Here is a 19,300-nt window from a genome sequence, read left to right on the forward strand (position 1 = left end):
TTCAGATACTAAGGAATGGGTAGGGGATTTGCCTGGACATTCTTTCTTGATATGTCCCTTCTTTCCACACTTAAAGCATTTTCCTTTTGCTTTAGGTTTGAGAAGTTTTAAGGAATTGGGTTTCCTATAGATGCCTCTTGCTTCTAATTTCAGGCGTCTATATTCTCTGGAAACAATCCTTTCCCTTTTGAAATCCTTAAAGGCTGGGTTTCCTCTGTATTTGGATTTCCAAACCTTTGGTGGAGGGTTAGGTGAATCACCAAGCTGATCGTCTAGAGGTTCTTTCTCCTTTTCACTTTCTGAGGAGGGTTCATTAGAACTACTAGAAGATATGTGAGCTTTTAAGACATTTACTTCTGGTAAAGGAGAGACTGGTTTCTCTACTTTCTTTTTTGCAGATGTGTATTATGCTAGGTATTGTGTCAAGTTGTTATCCGGTAAATCTAGGAGTAATTCCGGTTCTGTGATCGTTTGCTACCCAGGAAATCTAAGTACCAAGGTTGAGCAGGAAGCCCGAGTCAATCTGTAATGCCCGTTTAGCCGTTAGCCAGGAGAGCGTTAGGCGTTGAGGGTCGGAAACGATAGGGAAAGTACACTCATACTAAGGGAACAGTGTAAGCAGTAGCAAGATTTATAGAAAGGTGTCCGAGCGGTCGTAAGTTGGTAACAAGACACAGTAGGCGTTCATACACACCCTGTTTCAGATCTAAGGTTAGATCCAGAAATTTGGAAGATAAAGGTTGTCTAGGTTGTAATTGATTTCTTAGGCTTATAATCCAGAATGATAAATAGGATGTTTAGAAGGAGTGACTCTTCCACTTCAATTAGATCTAGCAGTACAAACCCACCTGAGATTCCACAAGAAGATGGAACAATCAACTCAGAGTCGTACCAGCTTTCAGATCTAGATCAGAAGTTAGGAGATTGGAACATACCCAAAGTTCCCACAACCCAGGTCTATAAGTCTTCGTCATGGTCTTTGAAAAAGTCTTTCAAGAACGACTACCATGTTAGGACTATAGAACAAGTCTACAGCATTAACAAGGAATATGAAACCTGTTATTTGTTGTCCCCTGCAGCCATAAAAGCTCACAGGGAATCTGGTCACAAATACCTCCACATAGGACTTGTCCAAGTTGGAGTTAAACCATTGATCAGAGAAGGTTTAGACAACTCGGTCCTTATGGCCCTTAGGGATACTCGTCTCATCAGATTTAGAGACAGTCTCCTAGGAACCATAGAATCCAGTTTGAGTAACGGTCCAATTCATTTCGACTGTTTTCCAAACCTCACAGTTGCACTTGACGACCCTCACATCTTGAAGGTCCTCACCCTCAACATCAAAACCCATGGAATCTTTGTATTACATGGCACCAAACAGCTTGCTCTTATATACAGAGTGTATTATAAGTGCATGAGGACAAACATGTCCGTCCAAGCTTTCGATAAGAGAAAACCAGGTGAAACCACTCTTATCCAAACTTCAGATGTTAGATCCACCGTTCAGGTACCAAGAACCCTGAAATGGTCTGAAATAACATTTCCAGCACAATGGTCTTTAGAGAATGAAAATTATCCTCTACAGATCCAGAATCCTGTTAGGAATCCAGATCTAGATTATGTCCAGCAACTAGCCGACGGTTCGGTTAGACTTAGCTTTGACCAGTCTAGGTTTAGATCACCCTTAGAGTATGATGAACCCTTGCCCAGATCCTCGTTAGATCTGCACCAGGATACATACCAGGAACCAAGATCTAGATCCTTCGATCTACGTCCACCCTTTAGGCAGATAATTCCTTCTGCTAGTGCGGGTACTGTACTTGGAATAGTAACCGGTTTTTTAGCAAAGTGATTCTTGGTGCTTCTGGAGCGTCTGGAAACTACTCTGGGGAAGATATCAGTCTGTATCATAACCAGAGGGATACCCTTCATATGGATCAAATGCAGGAGGCTCATCATAGTGATCGTGCTCATGGTACCTGTCAAATAGGTTACAAAACCCACAATAGAGAAGAGGTTCGTAGTCTGCTTTCTGAGCTGTATAATGAGGAGGATCAAGGCAGATAATTCCTTCTGTGTTGAAAGCCTCTGAATATGGTTTGGTGGTGAATACTGTAATTCTGCCAGTATTTCCTATAAAGTGGTAATTTTCCCATAGTTCTCCGGTGACATTCCGTAGTTCATTGTTGAAGTAGTTTTTCCAACATTCTACGAGGGCCAAAGGATCAGCATAGGAGAGGTAGGAATCACCTTCATACCAAGGGCCATTGTGAGTGTACCCATTGATGAGTACAAGGTGGTAGGCAGGTTGAACTGTCATCCAATTGTTACCGTCCCATTGTGGGAGAGTGCTCCAGCATCTGATGGATACAAAAGGACTCTTGATCTTTGCTACGACCTGTTGGATAATCTGAGGGAATTGGCTGATCTGAACATGGTTCGTTAGTTTAATGAGTCTAAGGAAACCATATTCAAACATTCTTGAAAGCCAGCTAGGGTCTCTGTCAACATCATCTGCACCGTCTTCATAATTAACCAGAAGACCAGGAAAAGGATGTTGCTTTTCATAGACTCTGTGGCTGCTCCCAAAGTATTGATTCCAGGTTTCGCGGATGAGTGCAATTTCTGTGGCATCTGCTTCCTCTCCTAAAACCGGGAAGTGAGTGGTGACCAAAATTTCAAAATGTGTGAACCACTGGTCGCATGATTCAGACATAGCCTTGCTTCTAAGTATACGTTGCTGTATATCAGAAGGCAAGTTGGCAATAGCACTCCTAAGCCGGTTTTGAATCTTAAGACTCAACCTGGCGTAGTCAGTGCCCATGATAGTCGTTGTATCCATTGAATGGATATCCTCTTTGCCAAAGAGTTGACTAATGGACAATTTTCCAATCTCAATTTCTGCCTCAAGGTTAACTAGGTGCAATTCTAGTGCACTGAGGGTTCTTTGGAAAAGGCGATTGTTATTTTGGGTAAAGGCTCTTTGAAGGTTATCGAGGACAATTTTGATGGAGGGTGGAAGGCCTGTATAGACTCCATTTGTAAATTGGAAATTCCTGGATAAAACTTCATGCAAGGTGATTCTTTTATTACCACCTGAAAATGTTATTTGAAGCGGAACATGTTCTAGAAGGGATGTTACTTCTCTGGGTTCTGGTCCAGGAGAAGCGCCTTCATGCATAGGGGCTTTCCCCTTGTTCCTGCTCGAGGATGCCATTGTCCACTTACTAGTGGAGTTATAAAAAGTTTTTTGCTTTTTGACCTGCCATGTGTTAACAATGTGATTAATTTCTGAAACATATTTGTTAAAATCATGGGATGTCATGGAGCAAATTCTTTTGTATGCAATGTGATGGGATGATAATTTATGAGATTGAAGAAGACTCAAAGAATTATCAAATGTGATGGTTGGTACATTTTGATCAAGGTTCTTGGCTTGATATGGACCAAATGAAGATGTTTTGGCTTTGAAGAGGTCAAGATTTTTAGAAACAGAAACTTTCTGGAGACACTAAATCTCTCTCGGTTCAGGGTTCCTAAGAAACTTAAACTTGACTGGCTGGCCAAAAGGATGGGTAGTGATTCCTTCACTATCCGTGATGAAAGGATACAACAGACACATGAATGGGTTTCCTAAGATGACCCTATCTGTTATATTTTTGACAAGGACAAAAGTGGTTCTAAAACACGTATTGTCTTGGCAAACCTGTGCATCTGGGATTTTGAATTCAATTTGCATATTTCCGCCACTTGCAGAAGTTAACATTTCTTTGGTTTTCTGGAAGTATTTAGGGGGAATAATACCTTCTTGAATACAATTGAGATCAGCACCCGAATCTATTAGGGCAACAACCTCAAACTCAAAATCCTTACTTATGACAATCCTAACTTTGGAATGCCATTTCTGGAAGTTAATACTACTGATGGTTTGTAAGAACGATCCATTGGATGGTTCTAGCTGTTCCATATTTGCAGTAGGATTAACTGTTTCATCTACTTCGTTATCAGAAGGGTTCTGTAATGAGATTCTGTCCTCATTGCCTTGGTGTGAAGTAAACTCCAGATTTTTGACCCTAAGGTCCATGAGACCATGATCAACCCTAAGGATGGTTAATTCCTGCTTAAGGTTTCTCATCTCAATTTTGTTATCCTTAATCTCTTTCTGGAGATCTTGGATGGTAACTTCTTTCTTGGATTTGGTAAACCTGCTGTAGATTTTTTCCAAATCGACTTTGGGTTCCTGAAACCTAGGTTTGGATGTACTTGTTTCCTTGACTAGGGTTTTATGGAACTCACTAAGCCTTTGAGCTTTCTCTTCAGGGTCCTTGATCTGTTCTATGAGATCGAGGAGCAGCTCTTCTTGCTTGGTTAGAACATGGAGAGTTTTGTTTCTACAACAACTATCCTGGCAAGCTAGGATTTCATCTGAGTCACTAGAGGAACTAGAAGATACTCTAGAGGTTTCAGAGGATGTCCTAAACAATTGGTGTTTCTCTTGGTCACTAGACTCACTGCTTAGGTGATCGAGTTCTAAGAGTTTGAAGATCTCTTGCCTACTCGTGTGGTCACTAATGAGGGTATTGATAAGGGTTTTGGCCTTAGCTTTACATTCTCTTTGGAAATGACCATGCTTTCCACACTTATAGCATGTTTCTGATGCTTTTGGTGTGGACTTCTTTGGAAGGCTAGATCTTCCTTTTTTATAGAAATCATCAGTTTTGAACTTCTGACGTCTATGATGTTTGGAGGTAGGTTTTCTCCTATGGGGCTTCTCAGAGGGTTCTTCGCCTCTGTGTTTGGATCTCTTCTTGGAAATGATGGAAGGTAAGCCATATTGGGTACAGAAATTCCCTATTTCGTACTTGGCTTTGCTCTTGTTGGCTTGGCTCTGGATTTTGAGATCTCTGCACATCTTCATCCCTTCATTTCGGATTGTGCTAGAGATGTCTCCATAGGTTAGGTTATCATAGTCTATGATACCTAAGGAGCTGGCAAGAGTTTCTTTGACCTTTTGTCCAAACAGTGTGGGTAAGCCATTGATAAACTTCTCCTTCCAAAATGGAGAGTTACAATCGCTTCTGTGCATGACACGGGTGGTGAACACATCTTCATACCACCGATATTCTCCAAGGTTTTTGCATCTAAGATTACTCAACTGATCGTAAATCCTAGATGTGACATTGCTGGGTTTACCTATGAAGTGTTTCATGATCGTATAGATCAGGGTATTGACTCCATCGGGAACTCCTCTGCCTATGCGTTCGTCAAAGATAGGGTTCTCATCCTCATCTTTTTGGACAGCATGCTTAATGTCTTCCTTAGAAGTGGTTGTCATACAATGGTTCCACCAATTCAACAATTTTCCAGTAAATCCTAAAACAATGAGCTCTACAACCTCAGTATTTGGAATACCATCATTAAGATAGTTATTGGCTACCATGGTTATATGCTGGATTTTGTTTTGGATTTCTTGTTCGGATAAACCATCTATGTTCCATTCATAAAGTTTACCACTGGACACTGTGAATTGCATGGTTCTTTCCTCAAATTGGAGGTCTGGAGGTGTTGGTCTAGGGTACCAATTTTTGGTAAGGCTGGTTGGCGTTACCTTGGGTTGGTAAAGCTTATTTACCTGTAAACCTCATATATATAATATAATATAAGCTAATCTCCTCGAACTTTGCCGATGACGATTTTCTTTAGTTCAAATCAGTCTATCTTCCTTTTTTGGTCATCTGAATCCATTTTACTTTTTGTCCAACTCATTAAAACCAAGTTTTCCAACCCACTCTCTACAAATTCATTGTATTGGGTTTTTTGAGTCTAAGTTCATCCATCACTTGGGCTAGGGACCCAAATTGTGACCTTACAATATATATATATATATATATATATATATATATATATAAAATATTAAGCAATGACTTTTCAATATAATATCTCTTAACCTTTAAAGTCATCCATATAATTAAATCCCATAGAATACACCCAACGTTGTTGTATTTTTTTTTCACTTTTTTTTTCCCAAGATGCAACCTACGCTTATATTTTAATTTAATAAATTCATGTTACTTATTGTTCTTTACTTTTGAATTTGTGTGCAGGATATTATGCCAAAAGGAGTTTTCTATTAAAAAAAGAGAGTAAAGCAATAAACACCTATTTAAGTTAAAGTTCAAACTCTAAACAATTAGAACTTAAAGCCATTTTTTATTAAAATTATTTACTTATTTTATAATTTATTATTACTATTTATTTAATAATTTTGTTTAAATTATTATTATTTTTTTTAAATTAGCTTACATATGAATATTCATCAAGCCATGCATCACATAGGAATAATATTAGTGTGTGTGTGTATAATTGGACTTAGGTTCTAATTGTACCGTATTACAATAAATTTAAGCTCTTTTCATTTATATTTCTATTTCGGATTTTATAATAAATCTTAGAGCTTGTTTGGTAAGAGTATTTAAATATAGTTTTTTGTTTTGCAATTCGTAAAATGGTGGGTTCCACCTTTGAATATATTTTTTGGCTACAAGTTTTAGAAAATTGTATTCTAATTTCTTGGTTCAATACGGGATTTTAAAGATAGTTGAAAAAATATTTTCAAGATGTAGAAAATGTTTTTAATGACATAGTTGTAAATAAATTGAAAACAGTGGACTCCATAGATTTGTCCAAATTCTTCTATCTCTTAAATTATGGACCTTATCTTTATCACAAAAAAAATTCTTGCACTTCAAATTTGAAACATATCATTATTAAAAATATTTTAAAATATTTATATAAGCTCTAATCTTTTATCATTATCACAAAAAAAAAAAAAGAAAAAAAAAGTAATCTATAGATTCTCCATGTTACTTTTCTATAATTAAAAAAAAAAATCTCAAAAATATAAATGATCTCCCAAACTTTTTTTTTTCTTAGTATTTTGAACATTATTCTTAAAAGTGGGAGCCAAACACATAGGAGTATAATGTAAAAACTATTACCTAAAAACTAGTTTTACTTTCAATTTTTTTGAAAATTGTTTTCATACTGTTTTAAAAATAAAAACAAAAATCCTCCTACCAATCAAGCTCTTAATCATCGGACTAAAAATTGATTTTGGATATGATTTAATTAAATTAAATTCTAGCTCTAAGCTAGTTAAGTTTATTTTAGCAACGTGGATATCAAATATAAGTAGGTCTTATTAACGAGTGTCATAAGAGTTTGATAAATATTTAATTGAGTTGTAATGTACATATAAAAGATAGTGTTAAGCTCCCCTCCAGTTTAAACTCCTCCTATTTTCTCCAGTTTTTGTCCAGATGAGTGACATGTGGAAAGTAACAAATCTAAAGGTTATAAAGCCACCCACGTCAACTATGAATTTTTTCTTAATTTTTGGGTCTTCGTTTCTCTCTCTACCCATTTCTAGCTATCTCTCCATTGGTGGATTTCAATTAATTCAATTGGTAAAGTCTCTGATGGTTGTATAAGAGAACTGGAATTCAATCCCCGCTACACCAAAAATTGATTAGTGTCTTGATCTGATGATAAAGAGCCATTATTATGAGTGGATGCTATAGGTTGAATTTTTGACATAAGAAAAAAAAAAAGCTCTCTCTCCATTGGTCTCTAACGTTATCACAAACACCTAAACATCAAAATGAACATGACTTTGAATACAAAGGACAATAACTTGCACACCCACCTTGCACAATAGAGCTTCCTTGGCTTTTGGCAAAAAGATCTTTTGCATTTCTTTTATTTTCTCGTCTGTTGTCTCACTCTTACCCCCTTTTTTTCTGGCAAGTTATAATCTTGGCGCTTTTGATTCTCAAGCTCCTGTGACGATGTTGGAGAGAGAAGGGCATAAACTTAGAGATAGAGAGAGAGACCCAGAAATTGAAGAAAATCTATAGTTGACGTTTGCATTTTTTTTTTTTTAATAATCTTTGGATGTGTTACTTGCTACGTGTTACTCATTTGGACAAAAATAGGAGAAACATGAGAAGTCTAAACTGGAGGGGAGTTGGCCCCTAAAAAATATACTTGTTAGTAATCAAAGTGGTGTGTATTTTTCTTACTATTTATATATTATTTTATTTTATTTTAAAATTATTTAATAAAAATTAACTGATTTGTGTCTCTAATTTTATTTATTTACTACTATTATTATTATTTTGGAGATAAGTAGATGGTGAGTGAGAGAGGAGATAGAGTTTGAGCTACGAGATACTACAAAGGATGTTATTATTACGGAGCTATTACTTGAACCCTACCACTAAGATATTTGTTAACAAAACTCAATCTTCCTTATTATTTTTTTAATAGGTACGATATGTGGCGTCCGTTCTAGAATGATTTTATTTTATTATCAAACTAAAACACCAATCTATTTTTTGATATAAGTGGGTTTAAATCCTAAATCTCTTACTCAACAATTAAAAATGGAAAATTGTTGAGCTAACAGGAAGACTGAAAACCACGACAAGACTTAGCCTGGTATGATGAGCCATTAATATTAATAGTATTAATAGTCTAATGTGCTGGTAGTTTCATGGCCTAGAGCCTTAAGTCGGGCCAAATATTATACGGGCTATCATGGACCCCCCCAGAGGTCACGAGCCTTTCTAAGTTATCGTTAGCTCTAGAAAAATACCCGGCTGAAGGCCCCAATTAGTCACAGCCAATATGCCAAAATCTTGTCCACTTGTACTTCTACAAATTCAGAAAATGCCCCCACAATACATATCGTACCCTATCCTTTTCAATAGTTTCAGCCCCAGCCCCTAACTGTAGGGAGTGGAACATTTTAGTGATAGGACCAAAATATCCTTTGCTGTGACCACAAACCATAAGCTAAGCAAAGAAGAAAGCATAAAAATATCTTATGGAAATCCAAGACTCAAACCCTCATTGGTTGCTTGAAATTGATGTGGCAGACTCACATGCTGCTAATTATCTTATCCCCTCTGCCTCGTATCCAAAAACGTTACTTTTTTTGTCACAAATAAGCCAAATCCTACCTCTATAAATACATACTTAGCATAGTTTTTCAAATGCTTAAGCTCAACTTCACTTTTGTCACCCCAAAGTCTATCCTCTTAAGTTGCAAGAAAAGTACTTGAAAACCCAAGTCAAAGTGGTTGAGGAGCTTTGCTTTGCAAGTGATAATGGCTCTCCAGGCTACTTCTCTTCTTCCTTCTGCATTCTCCATCCCTAAAGAGGTATGTTATAACTTTGCCACGCTTAGGGAATTTTTTCTTCTTTGTTAATATCGGCAAAGGAAAATGTGGGTTTGATATTTTGGGAGTTCTGCATGATTGCAGGGAAAGTCTGGTTCATCCTCCAAGGACTCAACTCTCTTTGGAGTTTCATTCTCAGACCATCTCAAAGCTGACTTCAACTCTTCTGGATTGAGGTGCAAGGTAGTTACTTACACCAGCATCAGTTGCTCTTTTTTTTCTTTTTTTCTTTTTTAAAAGAGAACATAATTGGTTTGTCTCTCACTAATGTTCTAGTTTGATTTAGCTTTTATACTAGCTTATTTAGCTTATTTGTTTATATACAACATTGTAAAAGTCTCCTTTTTCTAGTTACAACTGTACTTTTACTCGCTTTTTACAAATAAGCAAATCAGCACGCACATTTATGTTTATGAGCGTTGGTAATGGGAAATGAATACTTTTTAATTTATCTTATAGGAAATGTGGTTGAAGTTACTGATTTAACCAATAATGCTGCAAATGTTATGGGAAGAGACAGAACTAGGCTAGAAGGAATGAATTGTTAACTTGAGTAGGAGTACACGCTAAACTCTGATGTTTAGGTTTCATGTCAAAGAATGTGTTTTGTTGTTTTCTTGGCTAACTAAGATTGGACCTTTTATTCTTTATTGGTTTGCGTATGATACAACTGGGGTTTAATTGCAGAGGGAATTCAACCAAAGGGTTGGGGCGGTTAGAGCTCAGACAGTGACTGCGACTCCATCAGTGACCAGGTCTGCACCAGAGGGGAAGAAAACTTTAAGAAAGGGTAGTGTTGTGATCACTGGTGCCTCCTCTGGATTGGGTCTAGCCACAGCTAAGGCTCTAGCTGAAACCGGAAAATGGCATGTAATTATGGCCTGCAGGGATTTCCTCAAGACTGAAAGAGCTGCCAAATCTGCTGGCATTCCCAAGGAAAATTATACCATAATGCACTTGGACCTTGCCTCGCTGGACAGTGTCCGTCAATTTGTAGATAACTTCAAGAGGTCAGGCCGGCCACTTGACGTGTTAGTCTGCAATGCAGCTGTTTATTTGCCAACTGCTAAGGAGCCTACATTTACAGCTGAAGGGTTTGAGCTTAGTGTTGGCACTAACCACCTTGGTCACTTCCTTCTCTCACGGTTGCTACTTGAGGACTTGCAGAAATCTGATTACCCATCAAGACGCCTCATCATCGTTGGCTCAATTACTGGTACTAGTTCATTTTGAATAGTACAGTTTTTTAGTGGTTCTGCGTCTCTTTCACAAAGCTATTGAACTCAGACTTTATTCCTGACAACATAGGCTACTTTTCTTCAAACATGAGTGCATTTCTTCTCCAACTTTAATTCAGTTCTCAATTTTGCAAGTTCTTTATTATTATTTTTCTAAAGTATTTGGATTCCAAACTATCTTACAAAATTATATACTGAATGTGGTATTTCTGTAAAATAAATCAGGGAACACAAATACCCTGGCTGGAAATGTACCTCCTAAGGCCAACCTTGGGGACCTGAGGGGACTTGCAGGGGGCTTAAATGGGCTAAACAGCTCAGCCATGATCGATGGAGGAGACTTTGATGGGGCTAAGGCCTACAAGGACAGCAAAGTCTGCAATATGCTTACCATGCAAGAGTTCCACAGGCGCTTCCACGAGGATACAGGCGTTGTATTTGCTTCCCTTTACCCAGGTTGCATTGCCACAACTGGCTTGTTTAGGGAGCACATCCCCTTGTTCAGGCTCCTCTTCCCTCCATTCCAGAAGTACATCACTAAGGGCTACGTCTCTGAAGATGAAGCAGGGAAAAGACTTGCTCAGGTAAAGGAAGTAGAGAAAAAAGCACTGATTGTTACTCTCCATAATGCATATGTTTTGTGGTTTTCTATTGTGCATGATTCTAATAAGTTGCTTGTAATTTAGGTTGTGGATGATCCAAGCTTAACGAAATCTGGTGTTTACTGGAGCTGGAACAAGGACTCGGCATCATTTGAGAATCGGTTGTCTCAAGAAGCTAGTGATGCGGAGAAGGCTCGGAAGGTCTGGGAAGTCAGTGAGAAACTTGTTGGATTGGCCTAACCAAGAGCCTTGAGGTCCTTTCAACTAATCTTTGCTGTGGGAGAGGATTATATCAGTGAGACTGGGTCCACTGGTGAGCGTGGAGTTTGGATTCCAATGCCATGTTGTTGCAACTAATTTTCTCTTGTAGATGTAGATTACTTATTACGAGTGTCAATAAAGTTACTCACCCTGTTGCAAAGTACAAATTACCTGGATGTTGTGATTTTCTTACTCATCTTCTAATATTGTACAACCACTCTGAGGGGGTGTTTGGTTCATCATAATGTTACATTACGCCGTAATATTACTTATTACAAGTGTCAGTAATATTACTCACCCCATTGCAAAGTTAACCGGATGTTGTGATTTTCTTACTCATCTTCTAATATTGTACAACCACTCTGAGGGGGTGTTCGGTTTGTCGTGATATTACATTATGTCGTAATATTACGTTATTATAATCTTACATTAATATAATCTCAATACAAGAATAAAACATTACATTGTTTAGGAATGTAATGAGATTAAAATGATGTAATATATTTTGTAATTTTAAATTATGATAATGTTAGCAAAAATAAAATAAATCAAAAATATTAATATCACATTATCATAATGTGCATCACATCAAGGGCATATCACAACGAACCAAATACCCCTTGAGTGATTTATAAAATTGAGAGAGGAATTCACCGGTTACGTTTGAATGAACCATTTTCTGCCAAGGAATTTGAGAAACTAGTCCAAATGATTTTAATAACCACAAAGGCACAGGAAAGGAATTTTGGTATTCTTCATTGTGTGTGTGTGTGTGTCCATTTTCATATTATTGAAACAGAAACTTGCAAAGGTTCCTTTACATCTTACTATGTAATCTTCCCAAATTAGACTAGGGAGCTGTGGGCGACAAGTGGTCTCTACAGGAGCCCACAAAATTTATATCCCTGAATTGCATTGGTGTAATTCAAATACCAAACTTTGTCATCATCGTCATAATTATAAATGGCAAAATTTATTTCAGGTAATGTACATTAACAAACACAGATAGCCTCAGCTTACGCACAAAACAATCCCCCTACTAATGTAAAACAAATAGTTGCAGATGATGTCTACAACTCAAGAAAAAATTATCAATAAATTCATAATACACATTCCGATAAGATACACGGAAAAAATCTTTGTTGCATTGTTTTTCTTAATGCATTGTCTCTCAGTGAAAGAAACTAATATTGAAAATTAGGAGCCAATTTACAAGTTAACTATATTTTCATATCTAAAGAGTCACAATATACACAAAAGTTGACATTTACATGTACTTCGATTCATTTATTATATCAAAAGCATCTTAAAGTTCATACGCAGGGAACCTGGCATCAGATGGTTCAGTCATGTCCAAAAAAAGATAAGCCATTCCTCCAATACCTTCAAAAAGTGAATAGGGGCGATCACCTCCATGCATCTTTCCCTCTGATATAAGTTTTTGTGCTCTATCAAGCAGAAAGCAAGCAAATGCTTTTGCCCTGTATAAGTACTCGACATTACTTGTTAATCGGTAGAGAGAAAGAAACACATAGGTGTTCCCACTTATGCCATGGCATATTCCCACTCGCTTAAGTATACCCCGGTTCCATACAACCTCCCCTGCATCCACAGCTGCTTGAAGAAACTCCTTATCTCCAAAAACCTGATAATTTAAAGATTGTAAACATGACAGACATGAGTTCCTGAAAAAGCTGTTTCCCTAACACGGCTAGAGAATTAATGCACACACCAAGTCTGTCATTAAAGAAGATTTTATTTGGCCATTTAGGAAACAGAACCCTAAAAATCAAACTGTAGGTGTTTGAACTTTTTTATTGGCATTGAAAATGGATTGCTTGTCTACCAAATGACCAAGACTCCTTTCACTTTCACAGCATAGCACCAGCTACAAGCTCATCACTTGCATCATATTACCAACTATATAAATTTTAGGGTAAAACACAATTTTGGTCACTAAAATTTAGTTTAAGATCAATTTTCATCACAATTTTAAATATTTGCAATTTCATCTCTAAGTTTTTTTTATTAAAAGTATCAATTTCATCCTTCCATCATCTGCTGTTAAAGAAATTGCATATGTGATGCATGGAACGTTAAGTTGGCATGTTAAAAAAAGCTGATATAGCTTGGTCTAATTTATCAATAGATGGACAGAAGGACGAAATCAACAATAAAAAAATATATATATCAAGGATGAAATTGCAACATAAATTTGAGGGATGAAAATTGAAATTAAACCAAATTTCATCATAAATCTTCAAACCCCCAAAAGAAGTGGTATCTTAGCAGTATGCTAAACCACCTGCTTACCAAACCAAGAGTAAAATATAAATTTCAGATCCTATCAGAGCTTTTGTCAGCAAGATCTTTGAACGACCATGACTATTGTATTCAATAACTTTGTATTATTAGTTAGTAGTGGAAAATGGTAAGCTTGATAACGATTACCTTACTTATCCCCCAACTGCCCCCTCCCCCCCCACCCCCTCCTCTAAAAAAAAAAAAAAGATTACCTCAGCTGCTTTCACAAGTGTAAGGGCAACCCCAGGAGCACCATGGCACCAATGCACTAGACGGTCTGATTCACTTCCTTCACTTGAAGGATAATTGCCACTAGGGTAACGATTCTTTATCATATAATGCAGTGTGCCCTTGACATCCTCCAACTCATCTGGTTTCAGTTCCATGTCCATCAAAACATGCATAATCCCTGCAAGTCCATGGGCAGCACCCCAGTACTTCTTCCCATGCCATTCATACATCAATGGACATTTTCCCTTGCTTGACATTCGTCTACCAGCCTTTATTATGTCATCCACAACAGGTTTCTACACAAATGAGAAATCTAATTAGGGAAGAATTCTTCTGAATTTCTTAAATCAAAAGATATCATAGAGCAAAAATGTCTTACTGTTCGGGCAGCTGATATGGTATCTTTATCAACATGCTTATTTAAGAATGAACAGGCCCACAAGAACCCTACTCTCCCATATAATAATTCATTTGGCAAATCACTAGGCAGTTTGATCTGCTTGCAAGGGCAAAAATGAATCTCAAGATTAATATATAAAAAAAATTCTTTAATAACTATTAATAGTAAATTCTAAGGAAACAAATAAATCAATGTATTGAAATGCAATTAAGTACCTCTTTAAATTGTCTTAAGTAGTGCCCAAGCAGTCTTTCATCACCAGCATGCTTTGCTGTCAAAGCCCCAAGAGCACAAACACCAGCCCTTCCACAAATAAATGTCACACGCCTACAGTTCCAAGCATCATGTAACAAACCTAATCAAGTTATATTTTTCATCTGCAATGGCAGGTAAGCTAGAACTGAAACGGCACTTAGGCGTGCAATTTACTATTCAAATTAAGAATCACATAACAACCTGAAAAGAAATTTTCTTCTATGTTTTGTAAGTAGACCACATAACAACCCTACTTCATCTGATTTGTTCATTATTCATGGCAGTAAGCTATGTTTTAGAATCTTCAGTTGGGTGCAAACTCTTTCAATAAATTTAAGAAATTTCGCACAACATAGGACAGCCCTAGTTGAGCTAATTACCTCATTTCAAGCAAATGGTAAGCTACAATTGCACTCACGGTTATATAAATGTCACACAAAATCTTGCTTTCTGTCGCACACTTCTATCAATACTAAACAAAAGAAATACAAAATAAAAATCAGCACAAAAACATCAAAATGGACTAAGCAACAAGTGAACCAATCATCGTTTGCAGGTTTCCACTCAATTTGAGCATAAATACAAACCCAAAAAAATATAGGGCAAAATCTAGCACATGACATGAGTGGCCGCACAATTCCCTTTACTTTGGGCAATGTCAAATTCTGAGTAAACTAGAAATAAAGCTGAAAAGTTGAGATCCTACACAATCTTGGTTGATCAAAATGTTCATTTTTAAATGGCAGTTCTAGAGAATTTGTTTCAACTTGAAAGCCAATTTGAGACCATTTCAAGAAAGAAGAAGCTACGCGTACCCTGAATCTGCAGAAGCTGAATCACAAGCCTTGACAATCTGAGAGCACAACTTAAGATCATTGGCATCTTTGGTGAGTTGGTAAGATTTAAAAAGCAGAAAAGCAGTCCCAAGAGCACCAGTGTACAGTGTGAAATCATTCACACGCTTCCCACTCGGACTCAGTCCCCATGTCTCCCTCACCACCTGAAACCATAAAACCACAACCACGTATTGCTTCACTTAAACCCATCTCCAAAATCCCAATTAAAGTACCATAAACCCATAGTTTACATGAAAAGCAAAAGTCTTGTCAGACTTGGTGGGCATTCCTAAAAACCCAAAATAGCAAAAACCCATAAACCAAAATAGCCCCATAAATCAATTGTGTGGAGTGGTGTGTTGTGGAGTAGATACCATTTGTTTGAGGTCGAGAGCTGATTTTTGGAGTTTGTGGGAGAGCGTTTTGTAGGGAAGATGGAGGAGTTTCGTGAGTGAGTCATTGGGTCCTCCACTTCCAGAGGCTGAGGATGCTTCGTCCTCTGCTACGAAGTCTGGCATTTCGTTTGGGAAGAAACGGTCCGCCATATCTCTCTCTCTCTAACTGAGGATGTTCAATTCTAATTCTGCACTTTTACTTCTTTGAGTCGGTGCGTTGTGCTGTGCAAGGTTGCCGTTGTTCGTGTTCTCTCGAACCAAACTTTAATCAAAGCCTTTTTCCCAAAGTCCCAACCGTAAGTGCCAAAAGGATGCTCCTCGTAAGAATTTTTCCTATTAACAATTGAGTTTTTAAAATAATGTAAAAATTGTGTTTTAAAAGGTGTTGTGAAATGACTGATAATGTTAAAAATAAATAAAAGTATTTAGTATTATTTGTTTTTTTTGGTTTCCCACAGTGTATCCTCAAAACTTTCAACCAGAGACTAATCACTATTCATGTCGGGTCGGCCCACGAAGGGGGTAAAGCACTGGCCCAGGGATTCTTTTCAAAGTGCAGGTAGCATGACTCGAACTAGGGAGCACACCTAGTCGAACCAAGTACAAGCACTCTGAGACCCAGCGCCGAACCGCTTGGCCAACCCCACTGGGTTAAAGTATTTAGTATTATACTATCATATTTCTAATACAACTAAAAAAATCATATTTCTAATAATATATATTTTAAAAATATAATTATGTGTTTTTATGAGCTTTTTTTTTTAAGTGGTAAGGGGTAACTATATAACATATACCATACATTTATTAAAATTTTATGTATCGAGTCATAAAACTGGGTCAAGTATTTTTTTTTTTTTTTTTTTGAGAATCGGGTCAAGTATATAATTGATCTAATTATGATAAATAGTTAATAATACCCATTATCTAATTCAATTAATTTATTTGGAACAAGATTTAGGTTACAGTTTAAATTGAGTCTGGTCTTGGTGTAAAACACATTGTTTACAGCCTCCAATAACAACAAGACACATTAGCAATTTCACAAACTAATGAATAGAGCTTACCACACTCAATATTACCTTTTTAATACTATATTTCAGAAAATTAAGGACCCATTTGATAAGATATTTCTAGCAACGTTGTTTAAGTTTTGTAGAAATACGTGTGTGAAAAATACGTATTGTGATATTTAAACAACAATTTTCGTTATTTAAACACCGTTACCAAATGGAATCTAAAGCTATAAAAAAAAACTATGAAGAACCACCGCTTCAACTTGGCAAATGCCATTGAATAAGATGTCTTTAGAGTTTGGCAAGAGAAGCTAGAATTATAGTCAAATCTCATCACAAATTTAGAATTGATATTACTCAAATAATTGAAAGGCACATTCAAATATATAGACATGTGTTGATGTTGGCCCCGTGTGGCTTGAATTACCAAGCCCAATTCGGTCTTCAAAACCGAATACAACTAGGAATATAAATCCAAGTACAGCTGACCTATGACACACACACACACACACACATATATATATATATATTAGGTTTGTGTTGTAGGGCAAGAGAGAGTTAGACAATTCCTAAAAACCTAGCAGCAACCGCATAAGAAGAAGAATAGTGTTTTCTTGTCTTGTAGGTGAGAGAGAGTTAGGGTGTATTGGGATTTAGGTTTCTTAAAAGTGTTCTTATGCATTATTGTATTTCCCCATTTTTTATGGTGAAATTTCTCCGTCGTCTCCTTGGTGGTAAGCAGTTTGCCAAACCACGTAAATTCTTGTGTTCTTTGTGTGTGATTGTTATTTAATTTTCACTAACTTGCTGTTATTGATTTGAGTCTTGGGGTGCTATTCGCACAACAACATGTAAATTGTATTTTGATAAAAATTCAAATACCAAACTTCCAAAATATCTAAAAATTAACTAAAAAAATGTATAGTTGTAAACACCTAATTATCCAAGCTATGTTACATATTAGAATAACATTATATCATTGTATACTATATAATGTTATAGGATAACATCTATTAATTAAAGAGAAGAAAAAAAAAAGATAAAAAAAAAAATTAAAACATAACCAAATTACATTAACCTAAAGTAGAGTTCAACACAAAATTTATCAACCTAAAGTAAATATGCAATAAAAAATTAAAAATCCACCAAAAACAAATAGAGACATAGAGAGTATTTACCTTTTGTGTGGGCAAAATATTGATTGAATGTAAAAGAAAATAACGATTTTTTTTATAGTAAATAAAATGGGGAGAAGAATAATCAAAATAAAAGGAAGATGAAGTGATAAATGAGTTGTAATATTAAGGTATATAGTAGTTGGGAGATAAAAATGTAAAAGTGAAGGGAAAATGTTGAGGACGTGTAATTGTAAGGTGAGAGAAAGTGTAGGAAATAGGTGAATGATGTGTCTGCTAATGTGGTGCTATAGAAGCGTAATACTTATTAAGAGAGGAGTTAGAGCATTTACATTACTGAATGTAAAATAGAAAATGTGTCTAATTTTACACATTTAGTTCCAAAATTCTCTCACATTGGTTAAGCTAAAATTGTGTAAACTTACATAATTGTTACAATAACCGTGTAAATATACACGATTAATGTAGTTTTGTATTTGATATATCACTACAACAAAATGTATTTTTAGTGACAAAAATTAGTGAGAAAATATTTTTCGTCACTAAAAATACAGCTTTAGTGACGAAATATGAATTTCGTCACTAATAATGAAAAAAAATTATAACATTTAGCGACGAAAAATAAATTCCGTCGCTATTGTGATCTGGAAAATGATCGCCAACGGAGAGAAATTTTGGCGCCAGCTTAATTAATCTATAGTGACGAAATATTTTGTCGCTAAAAGTTGAAATTTTCAGTGACGAAATATTTCGTCACTGTAGGTATTGCTGTGGATAGTTTTAGTGACGAAAATACTTTCGTCGCTATAAGTAAGAATTAGTGATGAAAAATAGTTGTCACTAAAAATAATAATAGTTTTGCACTTATATGTTTTTAGCGATGAAATCACATTTCGTCACTAAAAGTATGTTTTATATTTCGTCACTAAAAATAATAATAGTTTTGCACTTATATGTTTTTAGCGACGAAATCACATTTCGTCACTAAAAGTATGCTTTAGTGATGAAATATGAATTTCGTCTCTAAATTTTAATAAAGCTTGGGTTCTTTAGTGACGAAACTGACATTCGTCACTAAAAAACATAAAAAATACCTTTTGCGATGACAAAATGAGCATTAGCAACGGAAATATTACGTCGCTAAAGACCCCTATATAAACTAAAATGGTTTTAGTGACGAAATATTTTCGTCACTAAATACTGTTTTTAGCGAGGAAAACATTTAGCGACGAAAAAGTTTTTTTCTTTTTTAAATAAATCGGACTTTTAGTGACAAAATTTTTCGTTGCCAGGACTTTTAGCGACGGGGCTATAGCGACGAAACGAATTTTGTCACTAAAAGTCCAATTTCGTCACTAAAGGTTCTTAGTGACGAAAAACTGGACTT

The 19,300-nt window shown here is 36.2% G+C and overlaps 2 protein-coding genes across 2 annotated transcripts; one reads left to right on the top strand and one right to left on the bottom strand.

The window, feature by feature from the left end:
* Positions 1–9,006: 9,006 nt before the first annotated feature.
* On the top strand, positions 9,007–11,653 carry LOC115956211 (protochlorophyllide reductase, chloroplastic). The gene is made up of 5 exons (XM_031074653.1): positions 9,007–9,224; positions 9,327–9,425; positions 9,930–10,458; positions 10,706–11,064; positions 11,167–11,653. Exons 1-5 carry the CDS (start codon positions 9,171–9,173, stop codon positions 11,320–11,322), a joined length of 1,197 nt encoding a protein of 398 aa, XP_030930513.1. The 5' UTR covers positions 9,007–9,170; the 3' UTR covers positions 11,323–11,653.
* An 887-nt stretch (positions 11,654–12,540) lies between these two features.
* LOC115954762 (lanC-like protein GCL2) lies at positions 12,541–16,070 on the bottom strand. Its single transcript, XM_031072694.1, has 6 exons — positions 15,744–16,070; positions 15,349–15,533; positions 14,494–14,605; positions 14,258–14,374; positions 13,860–14,174; positions 12,541–12,988 (listed from the first exon to the last, which is right to left on the bottom strand). The coding sequence occupies exons 1-6, from the start codon at positions 15,912–15,914 to the stop codon at positions 12,650–12,652; spliced, it is 1,239 nt and encodes a 412-aa protein (XP_030928554.1). The 5' UTR covers positions 15,915–16,070; the 3' UTR covers positions 12,541–12,649.
* Positions 16,071–19,300: the final 3,230 nt, after the last annotated feature.

The sequence above is a fragment of the Quercus lobata genome, chromosome 8, assembly GCF_001633185.2.
Source record: "Quercus lobata isolate SW786 chromosome 8, ValleyOak3.0 Primary Assembly, whole genome shotgun sequence".
In the NCBI taxonomy this organism is placed as follows: domain Eukaryota; kingdom Viridiplantae; phylum Streptophyta; class Magnoliopsida; order Fagales; family Fagaceae; genus Quercus; species Quercus lobata.

What these genes read in the sequence shown, in the direction of transcription:
- LOC115954762 (XM_031072694.1), bottom strand. Translation starts at nt 15,914, where the DNA reads ATGGCGGACCGTTTCTTCCCAAACGAAATGCCAGACTTCGTAGCAGAG. An exon ending in ACTTAAGACAATTTAAAGAG is followed by an intron (nt 14,375 to 14,493) that starts GTACTTAATTGC and finishes CCTTGCAAGCAG; the next exon opens with ATCAAACTGCCTAGTGATTT. An exon ending in CACTTGTGAAAGCAGCTGAG is followed by an intron (nt 12,989 to 13,859) that starts GTAATCTTTTTT and finishes TTAAATTATCAG; the next exon opens with GTTTTTGGAGATAAGGAGTT.
- LOC115956211 (XM_031074653.1), top strand. Translation starts at nt 9,171, where the DNA reads ATGGCTCTCCAGGCTACTTCTCTTCTTCCTTCTGCATTCTCCATCCCT. An exon ending in CATTCTCCATCCCTAAAGAG is followed by an intron (nt 9,225 to 9,326) that starts GTATGTTATAAC and finishes GCATGATTGCAG; the next exon opens with GGAAAGTCTGGTTCATCCTC. An exon ending in CAGGGAAAAGACTTGCTCAG is followed by an intron (nt 11,065 to 11,166) that starts GTAAAGGAAGTA and finishes CTTGTAATTTAG; the next exon opens with GTTGTGGATGATCCAAGCTT.